Source organism: Microcaecilia unicolor, chromosome 10 (assembly GCF_901765095.1).
Source record: "Microcaecilia unicolor chromosome 10, aMicUni1.1, whole genome shotgun sequence".
In the NCBI taxonomy this organism is placed as follows: domain Eukaryota; kingdom Metazoa; phylum Chordata; class Amphibia; order Gymnophiona; family Siphonopidae; genus Microcaecilia; species Microcaecilia unicolor.
The window spans coordinates 196,940,179-196,961,403 of record NC_044040.1 but is presented as its reverse complement, the minus strand read 5'-3'; the positions used below and the strand labels follow the sequence as shown (position 1 = coordinate 196,961,403).

The following is a 21,225-nucleotide window of genomic DNA, read 5'->3' as shown; positions in this document are numbered from 1 at the left end:
TCTGTCGAGCAGGGACTGTCTCTTCATGTTCAAGAATACAGTGCTGCGTACGTCTAGTAGCGCTTTAGAAATGATAAGTAGTAGTAGTAGTCTCTGGGATTCTGGAATCTTGCTACTCTTTGGGATTCCGGAATCTTGTTACTCTTTGTGCTTATCCCTTATTTGTCCTGTTTGTCTGCCCTAATTAGATTGTAAGCTCTGTCGAGCAGGGACTGTCTCTTCATGTTCAATTGTACAGCCATCCCAGCCTAGAAATAACTGCTTGCAAGCCTACCTTTCAGGTTAAACTTTTACTATATGCCTTTCCGTGAGTACAAAGATTAATGTATCAGAGGAAAAGAATGGTGCAGAGGCACAAATAGAGCTTGACTTCAGGCTTGTCTTACAGTCGCTCAAACTGCTCTGCCTTTTCCTCAACACTCTGTTTACTTTTCCTCTTTTTTTTTTTTTTTAGCAAATGTTTTGAATTTGTCTATTTATTAATCAAGAGACTTTGGAAGTAGCTTTTCGGGCTGTGTGTGCTCTGGGTATGGGGTTTTTTTTTTTACTTCATCTCATTGAGCCACAATATTTTAATGCAAATTACATCTGTCAAGACGGGAAAATGAACAAAATGAAGAATCACGTCCCGGGATGTGCTGCATCGTCTAGAGCAGATTTGAGATCAACCGGGAGGTGAAAGTCGCACCTTTGAAATTTCACCGTTGATAAAAGTAATTAATTTTATGACCCTGTGCGACCTATAAACTCCCTCGTCTCCTACTTCAAAGATGCAGTAAAAAAAAAGTGTTGTGGAGTCAGAGAATAAGTATCATTCAGCCGATGGACTAATAGGTGTTGGTTGGGTCCCCCCCCCCCCCCCCCTTTAATACCTCATTCCTCCTCCTCCTATAAATCCGCTCAATCTGGATTTGCAACAGTACTGGTGGCAAACAAGGGAATGGACAGGAGTAAAATGCATGAAGACAAGGTACTGATTTCTTCCATTTTTCCTGTTATTTGAGTTCTATTGATTTATGCCGTTAGGCAAAAAAAAAAAAAAAATCTTATTATGTTACTCTGTTAATTTAGTAAAACAACATTTTCTAATTCGTGGCTTCATATTTATTTTGATTCATGTGGATTTTTGACTCACGCCTATTTCAAGGCGAGTTACACTGTTTAGAGGAACATTTTTTCTGGATTTTATCTTTCCCTTTTCGGGGAAAAACTCGTTTATACTTACAGTACAGGATTATTCCAACGTAAGACCAGCGTTAACTTTGCAAAGCTTCGCGGGTTTCTGTTAACCCTTTTTGTGTTTCAAGGATGTTACTAAAGAGCAGGGAATTCATTTCCACAGTTTGGGGATTTCTGCTAACCTTTTTCAATTCTTCATTTACAATTTTTGGACACTGTCTTTCCTGGATTTTGCCAGAGAATAAATGATCGAATTTGGGTTAAATGTGGACCTTTCTTTCTGGTTGCTGGTGTGGGCTGCATGTTGAGCTAAGCAGTGAATATCACAGAAAACGAATTAAATTATTTTTATTTTATTTTTGTGTGGGTTCTAGTCAAACATAGGGTTCCTTTTACTAAGGTGCGCTGAAAAATGGCCTGCGGTAGTGTAGACGCGTGTTTTGGGTGTGTGCAGAATCATTTTTCAACGCACCTGCAAAAAAAATGCCTTTTAAAATTGTTTGCCAAAAATGGACGTGCGGCAAAATGAAAATTGTCGCGCGTCCATTTTGGGTCTGAGACCTTACCGCCAGCCATTGACCTAGCAGTAAAGTCTCACACGGTAACCTCGTGGTAATTTATTTTATTTTTATTTATTTTATTTGTTACATTTGTATCCCACATTGTCCCACCTATTTGCAGGCTCAATGTGGCTTACATAGTACCGGAGATGCATTTGCAGACTCCGGTGGGAACAAATACATAGTGATGCTGAGATAAGATTAAGTTCAGATGGTCCAACCACATAAGGGAATCGTGCAACGGGAGAGTTGTGTTATGTCCGTTACATGTTTTAGTTTTGGTGTGTTGCAGAGGTCAGGCATTTATGTTGGGTTGGTAGGATATGCCTTTTTAAACAGATGAGTTTTTAGTGTTCTCCGGAAGTTTAGGTGGTCCTACATAGTTTTCAAGGTTTTTGGTAGTGTGTTCCACAATTGCGTGTTTATGTAGGAAAAACTGGACGCGTAAGTTGATTTGTATTTGAGTCCTTTGCAGCTTGGGTAGTGCAGGTTTAGGTAGGCTCGTGTTGATTCGGATGCGTTTCTAGTTGGTAGGTCGATCAAGTCTGTCATATATCCGGGGGCTTCACCATAGGTAATTTTGTGAACCAGAGTGCACATTTTGAAAGCAATGCGTTCTTTGATTGGGAGCCAGTGTAGTTTTTCGCGGAGGGATTTTGCGCTATCAAATCGGGTTTTTCCAAAGATAAGTCTAGCTGCTGTGTTCTGAGCGGTCTGACGTTTCTTTAATGTTTGTTCTTTGCATCCCGCATAGATTCCATTGCAGTAGTCTAGATGGCTTAGTACCATTGATTGTATCAGGTTGCGAAATGTTTCCCTTGGAAAGAATTGTTTCACGCGTTTGAGTTTCCACATTGAATGGAACATTTTCTTTGTTGTGGATGTCACTTGGCTCTCTAGTGTTAGGTTGCGGTCCATTGTAACTCCGAAGATTTTCAGGTTGTCTGAGATAGGGAGGGTATAATCTGGGGTGTTGATTATTGTGGGGTTGTCCTCTTTGTATTAGGATGAGACAATGAGAGAGTGTTTTTTTCTTTGTTGAGTTCTAGTTGAAATGCATTTGCCAAGGTAATGACCTATGCGCGTCAAATGCCACTTGGCGCGCACTCAATATGCGTGCCTGAAAATAAAAATGATTTTTCAGCTGTGCATATCAGACATGCGCCAAAAATGAAATTACCATAAGAGCCACATGGTAGCCAGGCGGTAACTCCATTTTGGCGCACATTGGGCACATGTAGACGCTTACGCGGCTTAGTAAAAGTGCCCCTAAAAGAACACAAAAGTAAAAGAACAGAAAAAGCACAAATCCACATATAATTTAAAACAACAAAGTACAGCTTTCAGGGAAATTGGCACTGAACGTGTGCCATCCAAAGTCATTGGGACATGGTTGTCTGTCTGTTCAGAGAGCCAAATCTTCAATAGAGACTTAAACTTTTTCAGAGAAAGTTCACTATGGAGCGACAGAATTACACAAATGTGGAACTACAAAGAAAAAGGCAGTATTTTGGGTGGACTCCATCTGCACTGAAAGTGGACCTGGCAGGACCATACGATGATCATCGTTAAGCCATCTCAGAACACATGCTGGTGAATAAGGGATAGTCAATGTGGACAAGTAGGATGGAGTATCTCCTGGAAATGCCCAGGAAAGAAAAACCCTGTCAGGGAGTTGACAAACTGAGGTGATCATGTGGCTGAATGCGGGGTTAATGAGGAGGAGCCACAGACGTGAAATTGTGGGCAGTGCATTCAACTGCAGAAATTTACATTTTTTTTATTTATTAGGATTTATTTACCGTCTTTTTGAAGGAATTCACCCAACGAGGTGTATGTAAGAATAAATCAAACATAAGCAATAGACAATTACAGCAGTAAAAATATTCAAATAACAATACAAAGTATGGCATAGTATACTACTTATCATCAAAAATCCAATGTGGTGTGGAAATAATAGCAACTCAGCAAATAACTCAAAAAATCTACGTACTAAAAAATGACAAAAATATCAAAAATATATGTGCTGCACTGACTGATCATAAGCACATAGAAGGCGTTCAATACAATGCAAGAAGGAAAAAGGACTCAAAGAGCTCCAAGATATTAAATAATCTGACGGAGCTAAAACAGATCTTTATGATCTTCTCTTCATCATCGGCCAAAACACCTTCTGAAATATAGTAAACCTCCACCTCATGTAGTGATCAATTATGGATGAAGGTTATCTAGCAACCAATATGCTTTTTCTTTATTAGTCTTAATGTAGGTAGACCACTAATCGAAAGCACTTGATACAAACACCAGCACTTCTCTTTGGAGGTGGTGCACACAATGGATCAAGTGTTCTGCTCTGTAGTGTTTCACATCCAGCCCCGAGCCGATGGTAGGAGTGGATAAACCTGTCCAGCTGCTGTATGTGCAGCCTGTGTCACTCGTGTGTGTATGTATGTGTGTGGGTGTGTGAGAAACAGGGGCGTAGCCAGACTTCGGCGGGAGGGGAGTCCAGAGCCCGAGGTGAGGGGGCACATTTTAGCCCCCCCCCCCCGGCACCACCGACCCCTCCCCGCCATTGCCGAACCCCCCGCCACCAACAACCCTCTTGACCCCCCTCCCGCCGCCAACAACCCGCCATCGCCGTTGCCTACCTTTGCTGGCGGGGGACCCCAACCTCCGCCAGCCAAGCCGAGGGCCTCTTCTTCCCAATCCCGTGCAAGGACGTCAGACTAGAACGAAACCTTGGGCGGGATTGGAAAGATGAGGACCTCAGCTCGGCTGGCAGGGGTTGGGGTCCCCCACCAGCAAAGGTAGGCAACGGCGGGTTGTTGGCGGCGGGAGCGGGGTCGAGAGGGTCGTCAGCAGGGGGTCCAGGGGCAAATCTACGGGGCCCCATGTTGCTACACCCCTGGTGAGAAAGACTAAGAAGTTAGTTACTTCTACCATTAAAGGCTAATCATTAGCGCATGCTAAGTCTGTTAGCGTGCCTTAGTAAAAGGAGCCCCTATTTTATAGACGATAAGGGCTCATGTGCTAAGTATGCGCTAATCAGTTAGCGTGTGTCAATGTAGCTTTGCTAATTGATTAGCACAGAACACACTTTCTGCTCCCGATCCGCCCCAGCTCTAAAAAAATAAATGTTATTTGTAGCACGTGGGTAGTGTGCACACATACAAAATTACCGCAGGACACCTGAGCGTGCCCCGCAGTAAGCTCTTTTTTGCTGCGCTAAACACTACTACTACTACTACTTAACATTTCTAAAGCGCTACAAAGTGTACGTAGCGCTGTACAAACACAGAAGAAAGACAGTCCCTGCTCAAAGAGCTTACAATCTAATAGAAACTTAGGGCTAGATTATATATATGGAGCCTGAAAAATCCAGGATAAAAAATAATACACCTAGGCATGTTCTATAAAGTACGCCTAAATTTAGGCATACACCGAGCGCCCGTCTGCACAACTAAATTTAGTTGCGGGCCATGTAAATCCTAACGCTTAAATTAGGTGCGGACTGAGTGTATTCTATAACAATGAGCACAGATTTGAGAAATGTCCATGACCCACCCATTTCATGCTCTTGGCCATGTCCCCTTTTCAAATACGCAATGGAATTTACGTGCATCACGTTATAGAATGCACTTAGACAGTTGTGCATGTAAATTCTAATTAATGCTAAACTGTGTCCATAATTGTTAAGTGGCAATTATAAGTACCGATTGGCTTAACTAATTAAGTTGCGCACGCAAATCCAGACCAGATTTGCACACATTAATGCTTACCACAGCTTAATAAAACAGAGTGGAGGAGTAGCCTAGTGGTTAGTGCAGTGGACTTTGATCCTGGGGAACTGAGTTTGATTCCCACTGCAGCTCCTTGTGACTCTGGGCAAGTCACTTAACCCTCCGTTGCCCCTGGTACAAAATAAGTACCTGAATATATGTAAACCACTTTGAATGTAGTTGCAAAGTATATCAAGTCCCATTTTCCCTTAAATTACAATTCAAAACATAATTAAAAATAAACAGTTCATACAAATCTATTGAAATGTTTCCCATGCATTAACTTAAATTTACATTTTAAAGTCTCTTATTGTTTTCCAGTGTTCTTTTCGAAGCTACAGAAAGTTTTGTATAGTCCATAGATTTTCTAGCATTGTGTGTCTATCAGTAAAGTAAATTCTGATAAAATAGAATCCTAATTTTGGAAGATTTTTCACCTAGAATAACATTTTTTTCCACTTAAATCATGAACTAGCTTTTGATGGTGGTATATGGTACTGATAAATCTTTCCAAAATAGCAGTGAGGAAGGGAGTCTTGGCGAGTTTGTGTGTTATATCATTTGTATTTGTTTTATTACTCTCTGATTTTTTCCTGTTAATATAAAAATAACATTAAATTAAACTCAATTCTGACATTGACTTCTGATCTATGTGATTCTCAAAAGTTGTTTATTCATTCTCCTTTCCTGGTTCTCTCCTAGCACCTGACGGGCAGTTTGGTTTTCGCAGTATTCACGGCAGTGTTGGGTTCTTTCCAGTATGGGTATGGAATTGGGGTGATCAATGCGCCTCAACAGGCAAGTCGATAATGCTGTATATGTTTGTGAAGAGACAAGCCATCATATGTTATCTCTGTTCTCCCTAGCGCAGTCCTGCTTTAAATGTCCACATAAGTACATAAGTAATGCCACACTGGGAAAAGACCAAGGGTCCATCGAGCCCAGCATCCTGTCCACGACAGCGGCCAATCCAGGCCAAGGGCACCTGGCAAGCTTCCCAAATGTACATTCTATACATGTTATTCCTGGAATTGTGGATTTTTTTTTTGTTACATTTGTACCCCGCGCTTTCCCACTCATGGCAGGCTCAATGCGGCTTACATGGGGCAATGGAGGGTTAAGTGACTTGCCCAGAATCACAAGGAGCTGCCTGTGCCTGAAGTGGGAATCGAACTCTCAAGTCCATTTAGTAGTGGTTTATGGACTTGTCCTTTAGGAAACCGTCCAACCCCTTTTTAAACTCTGCCAAGCTAACCACCTTCACCATGTTCTCCGGCAACGAATTCCAGAGTTTAATTATGCGTTGGGTGAAGAAATATTTTCTCCGGTTTGTTTTAAATTTACTACACTGTAGTTTCATCGCATGCCCCCTAGTCCTAGTATTTTTGGAAAGCGTGAACAGACGCTTCACATCCACCTGTTCCACATCACTTATTATTTTTTTTTTTTATTTAGTACACACCTTTCTTAGTACTTCAAAGCAAGTTACATTCAAATACAATATGGGGCAGCTGCATGGGCCCAGCTTAACAGGAGACCCATGAGCAAAAGTGGCCCTGAGCACAGGACTCACAGCTGCTTCTTCCTTCCCTCCTTTCCCCTCCCTCAGTCCTGCAGTTTCCCTGGGAAAGAAAGGCGGCATAAAGGCATAGAGTTGCCTCAGTCCGTGCCATTGATGGCTCTGCCGTTCCCAACCCTCAGAAATAGGAAGTTACATCAGAAGGAGTGAGAGAGTTATCAATGGTATGGGCTGAGAGTGGCTCCGTGACTTTATGCCACTGTTCTCCCTGAGTAGGGAGACAAGCTGCTCTGCTGAATGGGGGAGAGGGGAGGTGTTGTTGGACTGGGGAAGGCCAAACTGGGGGAGGGGGGGGCATCCACAAAAGTTTGCTCAGAGCTCCATAAGTGGTTAATGTGACCCTGGTTCCAGAGTAATAACGTGGTTTTTGTTGGCACTCAATTTAATTATTTATGAATTCAAACACCTTGTTTCATTTCTCTGGCTTTTAAACCAAAACAAAAAAGAGATACAATTTTTATTTTCTTTTGAAAAATAAGTCCTGCTGCTGTGGCAAAAACAACAGAAAACCTCTCCTGGGCTTTCTCCCCGTAGTCCTCCACTCCCACCCTATCCACTGACAGATGAGAATACTTCATAGGGCAGAACTGATCTGCAATATCTCCTGTCCTTCCAATGTAGAAATGGAAAATGCGTATCTTGAGGCAGGAGTAACTGGAAATTGAGTCCTTTTGGGCCATGAGGTTGTGGGGAGTTATTTTGTCCTCTTTTTGCAGGATCCAAACCTGACAATTTTTTAATTTAATTTTTGGGAGATTTCATTTTCAATTAATGAAACAAATAATAAAATAAAAGATTTTAAAAATCCAAGCAACCCCCCCCCCAAAAGGGAAATAATATACCACCTTTCTGAGGTTTTTTGCAACTACATTTAAAGTGGTTTGCATATATTCAGGTACTTATTTTGTACCAGGGGCAATGGAGGGTTAAGTGACTTGCCCAGAGTCACAAGGAGCTGCAGTGGGAATTGAACGCAGTTCCCCAGAATCAAAGTCCACTGCACTAACCACTAGGCTACTCGTCCACTAGCAACATTCCATGTAGAAGCCTGCCCTTGCAGATCAGCAATGCGGCCATGCAGGCTTCTGTTTCTGTGAGTCTGACGTCCTTTACATACGTGCAGGACGTCAGACTCACAGAAACAGAAGCCTGCGCGGCCGCGTTGCTGATCTGCAAGGGCAGGCTTCTACATGGACTGTTGCTAGTGGAATAGCAACATTAACGTTCCATGCAGAATCTCCAATAGTAGCAACATTCCATGTAGAATCCCAAATAGTAGCAACATTCCATGTAGAATCTCAAATAGGGAAAGGGAAATGGGACTTGATATACTGCCTTTCTGAGGCTTTTTGCAACTACATTCAAAGCAGTTTACATATATTCAGGTACTTATTTTGTACCAGGGGCAATGGAGGGTTAAGTGACTTGCCCAGAGTCACAAGGAGCTGCAGTGGGAATTGAACGCAGTTCCCCAGAATCAAAGTCCACTGCACTAACCACTAGGCTACTCGTCCACTAGCAACATTCCATGTAGAAGCCTGCCCTTGCAGATCAGCAATGCGGCCATGCAGGCTTCTGTTTCTGTGAGTCTGACGTCCTTTACATACGTGCAGGACGTCAGACTCACAGAAACAGAAGCCTGCGCGGCCGCGTTGCTGATCTGCAAGGGCAGGCTTCTACATGGACTGTTGCTAGTGGAATAGCAACATTAACGTTCCATGCAGAATCTCCAATAGTAGCAACATTCCATGTAGAATCCCAAATAGTAGCAACATTCCATGTAGAATCTCAAATAGGGAAAGGGAAATGGGACTTGATATACTGCCTTTCTGAGGCTTTTTGCAACTACATTCAAAGCAGTTTACATATATTCAGGTACTTATTTTGTACCAGGGGCAATGGAGGGTTAAGTGACTTGCCCAGAGTCACAAGGAGCTGCAGTGGGAATTGAACGCAGTTCCCCAGAATCAAAGTCCACTGCACTAACCACTAGGCTACTCGTCCACTAGCAACATTCCATGTAGAAGCCTGCCCTTGCAGATCAGCAATACGGCCATGCAGGCTTCTGTTTCTGTGAGTCTGACGTCCTTTACATACGTGCAGGACGTCAGACTCACAGAAACAGAAGCCTGCGCGGCCGCGTTGCTGATCTGCAAGGGCAGGCTTCTACATGGAATGTTACTAGCGGAATAGCAACATTAACGTTCCATGCAGAATCTCCAATAGTAGCAACATTCCATGTAGAATCCCAAATAGTAGCAACATTCCATGTAGAATCTCAAATAGGGAAATGGGACTTGATATACTGCCTTTCTGAGGCTTTTTGCAACTACATTCAAAGCAGTTTACATATATTCAGGTACTTATTTTGTACCAGGGGCAATGGAGGGTTAAGTGACTTGCCCAGAGTCACAAGGAGCTGCAGTGGGAATTGAACGCAGTTCCCCAGAATCAAAGTCCACTGCACTAACCACTAGGCTACTCGTCCACTAGCAACATTCCATGTAGAAGCCTGCACTTGCAGATCAGCTGCGCTGGCTTCTGTTTCAGTGAGTCTGACGTCCTGCATGTATGTGCAGGACGTCAGACTCACAGAAACAGAAGCCTGCGCGGCCGCGTTGCTGATCTGCAAGGGCAGGCTTCTACATGGACTGTTGCTAGTGGAATAGCAACATTAACATTCCATGCAGAATCTCCAATAGTAGCAACATTCCATGTAGAATCCCAAATAGTAGCAACATTCCATGTAGAATCTCAAATAGGGAAAGGGAAATGGGACTTGATATACTGCCTTTCTGAGGCTTTTTGCAACTACATTCAAAGCAGTTTACATATATTCAGGTACTTATTTTGTACCAGGGGCAATGGAGGGTTAAGTGACTTGCCCAGAGTCACAAGGAGCTGCAGTGGGAATTGAACGCAGTTCCCCAGAATCAAAGTCCACTGCACTAACCACTAGGCTACTCGTCCACTAGCAACATTCCATGTAGAAGCCTGCCCTTGCAGATCAGCAATGCGGCCATGCAGGCTTCTGTTTCTGTGAGTCTGACGTCCTTCACATACGTGCAGGACGTCAGACTCACAGAAACAGAAGCCTGCGCGACCGCGTTGCTGATCTGCAAGGGCAGGCTTCTACATGGACTGTTGCTAGTGGAATAGCAACATTAACGTTCCATGCAGAATCTCCAATAGTAGCAACATTCCATGTAGAATCCCAAATAGTAGCAACATTCCATGTAGAATCTCAAATAGGGAAAGGGAAATGGGACTTGATATACTGCCTTTCTGAGGCTTTTTGCAACTACATTCAAAGTAGTTTACATATATTCAGGTACTTATTTTGTACCAGGGGCAATGGAGGGTTAAGTGACTTGCCCAGAGTCACAAGGAGCTGCAGTGAGAATCGAACTCAGTTCCCCAGGTTCAAAGTCCACTGCACTTACCACTAGGCTACTCCTCCACTGTCTGTGTACACCCGTATTCCAGAATGATGCAACAAATCCCTTCAGACTTTACCCTTCTCAGCACAATTTAGATTGGTAAACATGCCATATAGCGCATTTTTATGTTTTGTTTTCGATCCAGGTAATAGAAGCTCATTACTACCACGTGCTTGGTATTCCTCAACCCGAAGCAAGGACGAACATCACAGAAGGAGAGGAAGATAATGAAAGTTCAGCTGTCACCCTATACTGGTCCCTATCTGTATCCATATTTTCCCTTGGAGGGATGGTTTCTTCATTCTTTGTTGGATGGATTGCAGAGAGATTGGGAAGGTATGAACCTGAGCTTCTTTCAAAGATGTTATCATAGAAATACCTCGCTATGCAAGACTTTGAGGTCCTTGTACCAAAGGGTAGCAGTTACTTCAGTGGCTCGTTACTTAATGCATGCTGCGTCCTGTATTAACTGCATAACGTGGAAAGGGGTAGCTACTTGTTTGTAGAACCATATAGGCTTCCTGCTTCTCTTGTTTTTGTTTACTTTCCTCAGAACTACTACTACTACTACTATTTAACATTTCTAAAGCGCTACTAGGGTTACGCAGCGCTGTACAATTTAACATAAAAAGACAGTCCCTGCTCCAAGAGCTTACAATCTAAAGGACAAATGTACAGTCAGACAAGTAGGGGTCATCAGACTGGGGCAGTCTAGATTTCCTGAAAGATAAAAGGTTAGGTGCCGAAAGCAACATTGAAGTGGTGGGCTTTGAGTAAGGATTTGAAGATGGGTAGGGAGGGGGCTTGGCGTATGGGCTCAGGAAGTTTATTCCAAGCATAGGGTGAGGCGAGGCAGAATGGGCGGAGCCTGGAATTGGCGGTGGTGGAGAAGGGTACTGAGAGGAGGGATTTGTCTTGTGAGCGGAGGTTTCGGGCGGGAACGTAAGGGGAGATGAGGGTAGAGAGGTAGTGAGGGGCTGCAGACTGAGTACATTTGTAGGTAAGAAGGAGAAGCTTGAACTGTTTGCAGTATCTGATCAGAAGCCAGTGAAGTGACCTGAGGAGAGGGGTGATATGAGTATATCGGTTCAGGCGGAATATAAGACGTGCAGCAGAGTTCTGAACGGATTGAAGGGGGGATAGATGGTTAAGTGGGAGGCCAGTGAGGAGTAGGTTGCAGTAGTCAAGGCGAGAGGTAATGAGAGCGTGGATGAGAGTTTGGGTGGTGTGCTCAGAGAGGATCTTTCCTCAGAAAAAGATCAGTCGCCATATTTATAGCAGCCTTTAGCTTTGACCACTGTTTTTCCACTTCTCCTACGCCTTCCCACGCCAACAGCTCCTTCTTCATATATTCCCCCATTTTATCAAAATCAGTATGTCTGAAATCCAGTAGTTTGACTTTTGTGCGTCCGCACTCTGCCTTCGCCCTTATATCACACCATACGGTGTGATGATCACTATTACGTAGGTGGGCACCCACCGGATATCGGAAACACTACCTCCATTCATGAGCACTAGATCCAGCATCGACCCTTCCCTCGTGGGTTCCGTCACCATTTGTCTTGTTGGGTAGACTGGATGGACCGTGCAGGTCTTTATCTGCTGTCATCTAGTATGTTACTGTGTTACTATATTCCAAGTTCCACTTGTACCAGCATCATCCTAGATGATGTAACGATGATTTTACATAGATTTTACGACTTACCATTAACTTAAATGTATGTGGGGAACTTTGCCACATGACCTTTGACTGCCATGTAGGAAACGTGTTCTCTTTGTTCCAAGAAAGGTGATTTGCTTCCAGGCTGCCTCCATTACACACCTAATGTGGAAATATTATTTGGAGAAATGTCAGAGATAGGAATTAGTGCATGTAGCAGGTGGCAGCCAAAACAATTTCCCCATGTAATTCTAAGTGAGCCAGTGATTGAAAACACAAACTGAGGAGACCCCTCAGCTTATCTAGTCCATATAAAGTTACTAAAGACAGTGCTATACCAAGGGCTCTGCAAGCAATGCAGCTGCACAGGGTACAAATATGGAGGGGAACAAAAACTCCTCGTAGCCTATATGGGTCTCCTCTCATTGGTGGTGGAAAGCGGTGGGACGGAGGCGCCAGTGGATCAGTCACACAGGGCTCAACGATACAGTCCTGACTAGAAGATGATAATAGCAAACTTTGGTGAACAAATACAAAACTGTCAATAAAGTACAGGCTGGTGGACAGGCTGGTGGAGCTGGACATTTGAGCGTCACTTCGGATTCAGCACTTGATTGCTATCAGGAGCCTAGGACAGCGGTGCTGAAGCCAGTCCATGAGGCCCCCTAGTGTATTGGGTTTTCAGGAGACCCTTAATAAATATGCATTAGGGGGAAAATTCTTTAAATGGTACCAAATATTGGGCGTTGATAACATTCAACGCCAAGCGCTATTCTACAAACAACATGCGCCTTATATAAAACTAGTAAAAAAGGCCCATTTCTGACACAAATGAAACGGGCGCTAGCAAGGTTTTCCTCGGAGTGTGTATGTTTGGGAGAGTGTATGTGAGAGTGACTGTGTGAGAGACAGAGTGAAAGTGTGAGTGTGTGTGTGTGAGAGAGAGAGTGAGTCTGGGTGTGAGTGTGTTTGTGAGAGAGTGTGTGTGTTAGAATGAGAGTGTGTGCAAGTGTGTATGTGAGACACAGTGTGAGAGAGAGTGTGTGTGTGTGTGCGAGAGAGAGAGTGTGTGTGAGACACAGATTCTCTGTGAGAGTGAGTGTATGAGACCAAGCGAGTGTGTGAGTGACTGTGTGGCACATAGAGAGTGAATGTGATACAGTGTGAGACAGAGTGTGTGAGAGTGTGAGTCAGAAAGACATTGTATATGAGAGAGAGAATGTGAGCCCTGCCCTCCCAATCCATGCCCATCTGTCCCCTGCCCCCTCCATTCATCCTTTTCCAGCAATTCCCCTCTCTCCCTGAGCCCTGCCCTCCCAATCCATGCCCATCCATGCTCCTCTGTCACCTGCCCCCTCCATTCATCCCTATCCAGCAATTCCCCTCTCTCCCTGAGCCCTGCCCTGCAATCCATATCCATCCATGCCCATCTGTCCCCTCCATTCATCCCTATCCAGCAATTCCCCTCTCTCCCTGAGCTCTGCCCTCCCAATCCATGCCCATCCATGCTCCTCTGTCCCCTGCCCCCTCCATTCATCCCTTTCCAGCAATTCCCCTCTCTCCCTGAGCCCTGCCCTCCCAATCCATGCCCATCCATGCTCCTATGTCCCCTGCCCTCTCCATTCATCCCTTTCCAGCAATTCCCCTCTCTCCCTGAGCCCTGCCCTCCTAATCCATGCCCATCCATGCTCCTCTGTCCCCTGCCCCCTCCATTCATCCTTTTCCAGCAATTCCCCTCTCTCCCTTCCATGACCCCCCTCGCATCCATGCTCCTCTCTCTCCCATGTCCCAGCCTGGCCCGCCCTCTTCTCCCCCCCCCCCTTCGCATCCATGCCCCCCCCTTCGCATCCATGCTGTCGTTTCTCCCCTGCCCTCCCGCTCCCATTGTTCAACTTTACTGCCCACCCTCTTCTCTCCCCCCAACATCCCTTTTTTTTTTCTTTTTAAATTTACCTCCGTGGCGGTTCCGGCAGCGCAGCGTCAGGGAAGGAGGCGGCGCTCCCGACGTCTAGCCTTCCCTTCGCTGTGTTCCACCTTCTTCTGACGTCATCCTTGACGTCAGAAGAAGGCGGAACACAGCGAAGGGAAGGCTAGAGATGTCGGGAGCGCCGCCTCCTTCCCTGACGCTGCGCTGCCGGAACCGCCACCACGGAGGTAAATCTAATATAATTTTCCGCCCTCGATGTCATGACGTTTGACGTGAGGGCGGGGCAGAGACGGCTGGCTGGCTTCACACCATGAATCCACGAACCCTACAGCCAGGGAGTGTTTGAGTGACTTCAGAACGTTGTCTTCAGAACGTTGACGGTGCGTTTTATTATATTAGATAGCGCTTAGATGCAGATCCTGTGCCTAACTTTTGAGCACTGGATTGAAACCAGGTGTAAATGCTGGTCCCCAAGTCAGGTGTGCTTAGGCCAAATTCTATAATTCCACGTGCAACTTTTTGGAATGTCCCTGACACGCCCCCCTTTTCAGATAGACACTATGAGAGTTGGGCACCCGAGCCTTATAGAATAGCACACAGCCAGTTGCATGCGCAATTCTAAATAATGACAATTAACTGCAATAATTAGTTGTTAGCACCCAATTATTGCTAGTTAAGGGCTCATTGCTCACATTTTGGCATGCAACATATATGTATTTCCACACATTGGAGCTGGTGCATTCAAAATATTGTGTGTATATTCATTAGACAGCAATAAAGTAAGCGGATCTGATCAAACAGATTTGCAGAATGATAAAAAAATAAATGGGGGGGGGGGGGGGGGAGAAAGACCTCAGACAGGTGATGATCAGCCAGATTACTGGAATTCCTCTTGAAAAATCACTGGTCTTGACCCAATCTCCTCCTGTGGTGTAAACAACATTTTTTATGCGATATTTTATAATAAATGTGCTAAATCCACTGTGTTCGTCAAAGCATTCAAAGACATGAAATGCAAAAGAACACAAAAACTACTTAGCTTGAAGCAGCGTCGTACTCGGGCATCCCCAACGGACCCGTTTCGCCAATGGGGCTTCTTCAGGGAAAGGGTGCCCTATCAAAAAGCACTGCTCAAAATGGCAAGTAGTGGTGTCTGCTTGCCAGCGCTGCTAGCGGATGAAAAATGAGCAGGAGGAGGTTGGGTCAAGACCAGAGATTTTTCAAGAGGAATTCCAGTAATCTGGCTGATCATCACCTGTCTGAGATCTTTCTCCCCCCCCCCCCCCCCCCATTTATTTGTTATCATTCTGCAAATCTGTTTGATCAGATCCGCTTACTTTATCCAGACTGCCCCAATTTGACTACCCCTATCGGACTGACTGTCTTTAGATTGTAAGCTCTTTGAGCAGGGACTGTCCTTTATGTTAAATTGTACAGCGCTGCATAACCCTAGTAACGCTTTAGAAATGTTAAATAGTAATAGTAGTAGTAGTATTGCTGTCTTACAAAACTTAAAGCGGTGTTTTCCACTTTTGCATTTGTTACCTGTGTATATTCATTACAAATATCCTAAAATCCTGACTAGCTGAGGATCTTAAGGACGTAAGGATATAGATCTAGGACCTCATGATCCAAAGCCCCGCGCTGTCCCAAACAGCGCCCTAAAAATAGCGCCGGGACAGCGCAGGGCTTTTCTGCATCGATGATCAAAGATAATGCATGCAAATCTAAGCAGCGCTATTATCTTTGATTATCATGTTGAAGTGCGGGAGAATTGCACCCGAGCATGCGCTCAGCACAATCCTCCGGCACTTGTTTGACAGGTCTGGGCTGTTAAAAGCCCAAATCTGTCAAACAGCTTGCCGAGGCCCGAACAACGAGGGCTGGAGCTCCGGTGTGTCTCCAGCCCCCCCCCCCCCAAATCCCCAGAAAACGTTGTGGCCGCCACCGGCCAAACCCTCTCCCACCCTCCCACCCAGTGATGGGGGGGGCCGGAGGTCCTGTGGACCTCCGGTCCCCCCCGACGATCCCACCCCCTCCATGTTCAGGGAGGGCTGGAGATCCAGTGGGTCTCCAGCCCCCCCAAACCCCCAGAAATGGTGAAGTGGCCACCTCCGGCCAAAGGCTCTCCCACCCTCCCACCCAGAGACTGGGGGGGCAGGAGATCCAGTGGGTCACCAGCCCCTCAAACCCCCAGAAATCCTTGAGTGGCCGCCTCCGGCCAAAGGTTCTCCCACCCTCCCATCCATCGATGGGGGGGTGGGGGCTGGAGGTCCAGTGGACCTCCAGCCCACTCCAACTCTTCCCCCCCAGCATTGTCCTTTGACTACCTGGTGGTCCGTGGTGACAACCCCCCCTCCCGGCCTCCCTACCTTTCATTGGAGGAGGGACACAGCATGCCTGCCTCCCTCCTCTTCCAGTCGACGCCACTTCAAAATGGCGGCACCCAGCCCCACCCATTGCATCCTGGGATGTGTTGGGCGGGCTACAGACCATGTAAGGGAATCACTTCCTTACATGGTCTGTAGCCCCGCCCAGCGCATCCCAGGATGCAATGGGCGGGGCTGGGCGCCGCCATTTTGAAGCGGCGTCGACTGGAAGAGGAGGGAGGCAGTAATGCTGCGTCCCTCCTCCAACGAAAGGTAGGGGGGTTGTCACCAAGGACCACCAGGTAGTCAAAGGACAATGCTGGGGGGGAGGAGTTGGAGTGGACTGGAGGTCCACCGGACCTCCAGCCCCCACACCCCGTCGATGGATGGGAGGGTGGGGAGAACCTTTGGCCGGAGGTGGCCACTCAAGGATTTCAGGGGGTTTGGGGGGGCTGGTGACCCACTGGACCTCCAGTCCCCCCCCCCCCCCCATCACTGGGTGGGAGGATGGGAGAGCCTTTGGCTGGAGGCAGCCAATTCACCATTTCTGGGGGTTTGGGGGGCTGGAGACCCACCGGATCTCCAGCCCTCCCTGAACATGGGGGGGGGGGTTGGGATCGTCAGGGGGACCGGAGGTCCACCAGACCTCCAGCCCCCTGTTTGCGTTTGCTTTGGGGGGGAACGGGGGCCTGCCAGCATGCAACTGCATGCTGGACAGGGCTCACCATTCCTCCCCAATGATCCGCAAAGTCTAACGCCAGGTCGGAGCTGGCGTTGATTTTGCCGCGGCCAGCGACCCAATCTTTGGCACGCTGGACGCTGATCATTGGGGATGAATGCGTTAAGCGCTGATTAGCATGCATTTGCAAGCTAATTGCGCTGAGAGCCCTGTTTAGCATGCTACTTGCGCTAAGAGCCCTCGAGTGCGTTGTTTCTGTCGCTCGAGGGCTCTGATCATGGGTCGGCAGCCAACTCCGGCGCTAGTATGGCGTTAACAGCCTCTAGCGCTGGGGTTTGCTTTTGATCATGAGGGCCCTAGAAACAAGGCAAAGCTCCTTTTTTCTTTTGTATTAGATTTTATCTAATCCTTGATGTTGTTGTTCTTCATTTCAGAATTAAAGGCATGATGGTAGTGAATTCTCTCTCGATTATAAGTGCTCTTCTGATGGGGTTGGCCAAATTTGGAGCCTCCCATGCCCTTGTTATTGCTGGTAGATTAATTCTCGGATTTTACTGTGGTATGTAACAAATATATTTGAATGTTTAAAGGTAAAAAACATGATTTTTTTTCCAGCACTAACACTATATAAGGATTCTGTAACTTCTTGTTATAACGTGTACATATCGAAAAATGTTTTGCTTTCATCTGATCGCGTTCAACTTTCTACTAATGGCATTCTTTTTTTTTTTGCACAAAAAAAGTTGATAGCATCATAACCCTTAGAGATACAATAAATGCATTTAATAAGAAAAATTAATAGCAGGGCAAAATGGTGGAGTTTAGACGAACAAGTTGAAAAGAATTATGCCTAGGGGCATGTTTGGAGTTCAGGTGGTCTGGAAAATGGACCAAAATGAATCAAAATAGGGGCCCACACAACTTTCAGTGGATAACCACCATACCAATTTTCAGGCAAACCGATGGTCAACAACTTGCACTTTGCTTTGATAAATGCATCTAAAAATGGGGGAAAAAAAGACCCAGAAAAAGGGGAACCCCCCCCCCCCCATTTTTTAAATATAAAAAATACTGAAAAATCGATCAGTTTAGGATGGAATAAAGGAGTTCCTTTTTACTATGCCTCTTTCTGGCAGAGGCCACTGAGAGGATAGGATGGACAATTTTAAAAATGTACACTTTTTATGATTTCACTAGCCGTTGAGCCCGTTAAAACGGGCTATTGGGTCGGCACTGCCCCCTCCCCCCGATGTCGCCGCTGGCCCCTCCCCCTCCTGAGTCGCCGCCGCCGGCCCATCTCTTCGCTATTCAACTTACATCTCCGGAGCAGGCAGATCAGCTGAGCTCCCGTCGGCCTTCCTTCTCTGCCTGTGTCCCGCCCTCGTGTGACGTAACGTCGGCGAGGGCGGGACACAGGCAGGGAAGGAAGGCCAACGGCAGCTCTGCTGATCTGCCTGCTCCGAAGATGTAAGTTGAATAGCGAAGAGACGGGCCAGGTGGAGGGGTGGTGGTGGCGGCGATTCCGGGGGGGGAGCGGTGGCGACCTCGGCGGTTCCCTCCCCTTCGCGCAGTTTCCCTCTCTGTCCCGCCCCCCCCGTCATTACGTATTGATGCGGGGGCGGGACAGAGAGGGAAGTCTACTGCGCATTTGCGAGTGAGTACGGTCATTCGCCGTTTATATATTTGATTCTCTTCCTTCCATCCGTGGCATGTACCCATGTGAAGCCTTCATGGGGTTCTTCTGTGGGTCAGTAGAGTGGTTAACCAGTTAATTTGGATTTAAAATGTTGGGAGCTTGCAAAAATGTAAGCAGTAATATCGTCTCACATACGAAATTCAGCTCAGGGTGAAAAGGATTTTCTTTTAACTATCTACTGAACTATCTACAAATGTTTCTCAGTGCTGTTGGATTAACTTAAGCTTATTCCCCTCATTTCCATCTACACAACATAAATTATTTTAACATAATCCATGTACACAGGTTTTTCTGTCTCTTAAGGTTCTGAAATGTTTGAGCTTTTTTAACGTTTATAATGGTGACATTTGTAGCAGTTGTATATATAACTTTGGCAGTTTTATTTGCAAAACAACCAAAGTTATATATTTTTAAAATGGGCATGGCTTTCGGCATAGTGAGGGTTAAAAAAAAACCTTCCATGCTCTTTTGCAAAATTCAGCCACTAAGGACTGGATTGTATCTATGGCACCTGAAAAATGCTGGGCAGACTTATACGGTCTGTGCCAGAACCGGTGGTGGGAGGCGGGGCTGGTGGTTGGGAGGCGGGGATAGTGCTGGGCAGACTTGCACGGTCTGTGCCCTGAAGGGGACAGGTACAAATCAAGGTAAGGTATACAGAAAAAGTAGCACATATGAGTTTATCTTGTTGGGCAGACTGGATGGACCGTGCAGGTCTTTTTCTGCCGTCATCTACTATGTTACTATGTATGAAAAATCTGTACAGTAAAAAAATACTCCTAGGTGTATTCTCTAAAGTATGCCTAAATTTTATAGAACTGGCTTAAATTTTCATGTGGTATATAGAATATGCTGAGCGCTTCTCCACATGACCAAATTTTGTTATGTTCACTTAGGCCATGTTTTACATGGTGTAAATCCTGACGCCAAAAATTAGGCACAGAGTGGGTGTATTCTATAATAATGCATATAGATTGTAGAAACGCCAACACCCCACCCCTGGTCATTCCCTCTTTTCAACTATGCGACTTAGAACTTAGGTGCACCACGTTACAGAATTTGCTTTGCGAGCTGTGCATGTAAATCTTAATTAATGCCAATTAGTGCTGTTAATTGCTTGTTAACATCCAATTAACAGCGCTGATTAGCTAGGTAACCAATTAGGTTATGGGCATTGTTATAGAATATGCTTCGATTTCTGTACGAAAATCAAGATGCGCTATATAGAATTTGGGGGTAATAGGGTAATTTTGTAAAGATTGTTTCACACATATATACCATTATACAGATGTTTACAAAATGCATATGTGCAAACCTCAGACGTGTAAGGAATGAAGTGCCAAGATGATCCAAAATGGTGAACAAAATGCACATATGCATTTATACCAGCTCTTGAGCATGTGAAAATGTACTTAGGTTCATTGTATCTGCAATTTCTTCAGGATTTCTGCTGATGCTTTATACAGGCGTGGAGGCAGTGTGCTGCTGCGGCTAGGAAAGCGACTAGAATGTTGAGTATTATTAGGAAAGGTATGGAAAACAAGTGTGAGGATGTTAAAATACCGTTGTATCGCTCCAGGGTGCGACCGCATTTTGAGTATTGTGTTCAATTCTGGTCGCCGCATCTCAAGAAAGTTATAGTAGTATTGGAAAAGGTGCAACGAAGGGCGACTAAAATGATAGCGGGGATGGGACGACTTCCCTATGAAGAAAGACTAAGGAGGCTAGTGCTTTTCAGCTTGGAGAAGAGACGGCTGAGGGGAGACATGATAGAGGTATATAAAATAATGAGTGGAGTGAAACAGGTGGATGTGAAGCGTCTGTTCACGCTTTCCAAAAATACTAGGACTAGGGGGCATGCGATGAAACTACAGTGTAGTAAATTTTAAAACAAATTGGAGAAAATTTTTCTTCACCCAACACGTAATTAAACTCTGGAATTCGTTGCTGGAGAACGTGGTGAAGGCGGTTAGCTTGGCAGAGTTTAAAAAGGGGTTAGACGGTTTCCTAAAGGACAAGTCCATAAACCACTACTAAATGGACTTGGGGAAAAATCCACAATTCCAGGAATAACATGTATAGAATGTTTGTACGTTTGGGAAGCTCGCCAGGTGCCCTTGGCCTGGATTGGCTGCTGTCGTGGACAGGATGCTGGGCTCGATGGACCCTTGGTCTTTTCCCAGTGTGGCATTACTTCTGTACTTATGGCATCTCTGTATCTTTATAAAATGTACTTAAATTAGGCACTTACTTGGAAATCTCCACCTAGACAATCTATTACAAAACTACTTCTAAACATGCAAGTAATACCTTTACACGCTGACAGGTAACTGTTTAAAGTTGTATGTGTATTTTCA

General features: G+C 45.5%; 1 protein-coding gene across 1 annotated transcript in view; it reads left to right on the top strand.

The window, feature by feature from the left end:
- The first annotated feature begins 851 nt into the window (after positions 1-851).
- The window catches only part of SLC2A2 (solute carrier family 2 member 2), a 75,545-nt gene continuing 55,171 nt past the window's right edge, over positions 852-21,225 (top strand). Inside the window, exons 1-4 of the mRNA XM_030216915.1 lie at positions 852-970; positions 6,221-6,316; positions 10,683-10,873; positions 17,607-17,731. Of these exons, the coding sequence (XP_030072775.1) occupies positions 941-970; positions 6,221-6,316; positions 10,683-10,873; positions 17,607-17,731 (442 nt within the window). The 5' untranslated portion in view covers positions 852-940. The remainder of the gene's footprint in view (positions 971-6,220; positions 6,317-10,682; positions 10,874-17,606; positions 17,732-21,225) is intronic.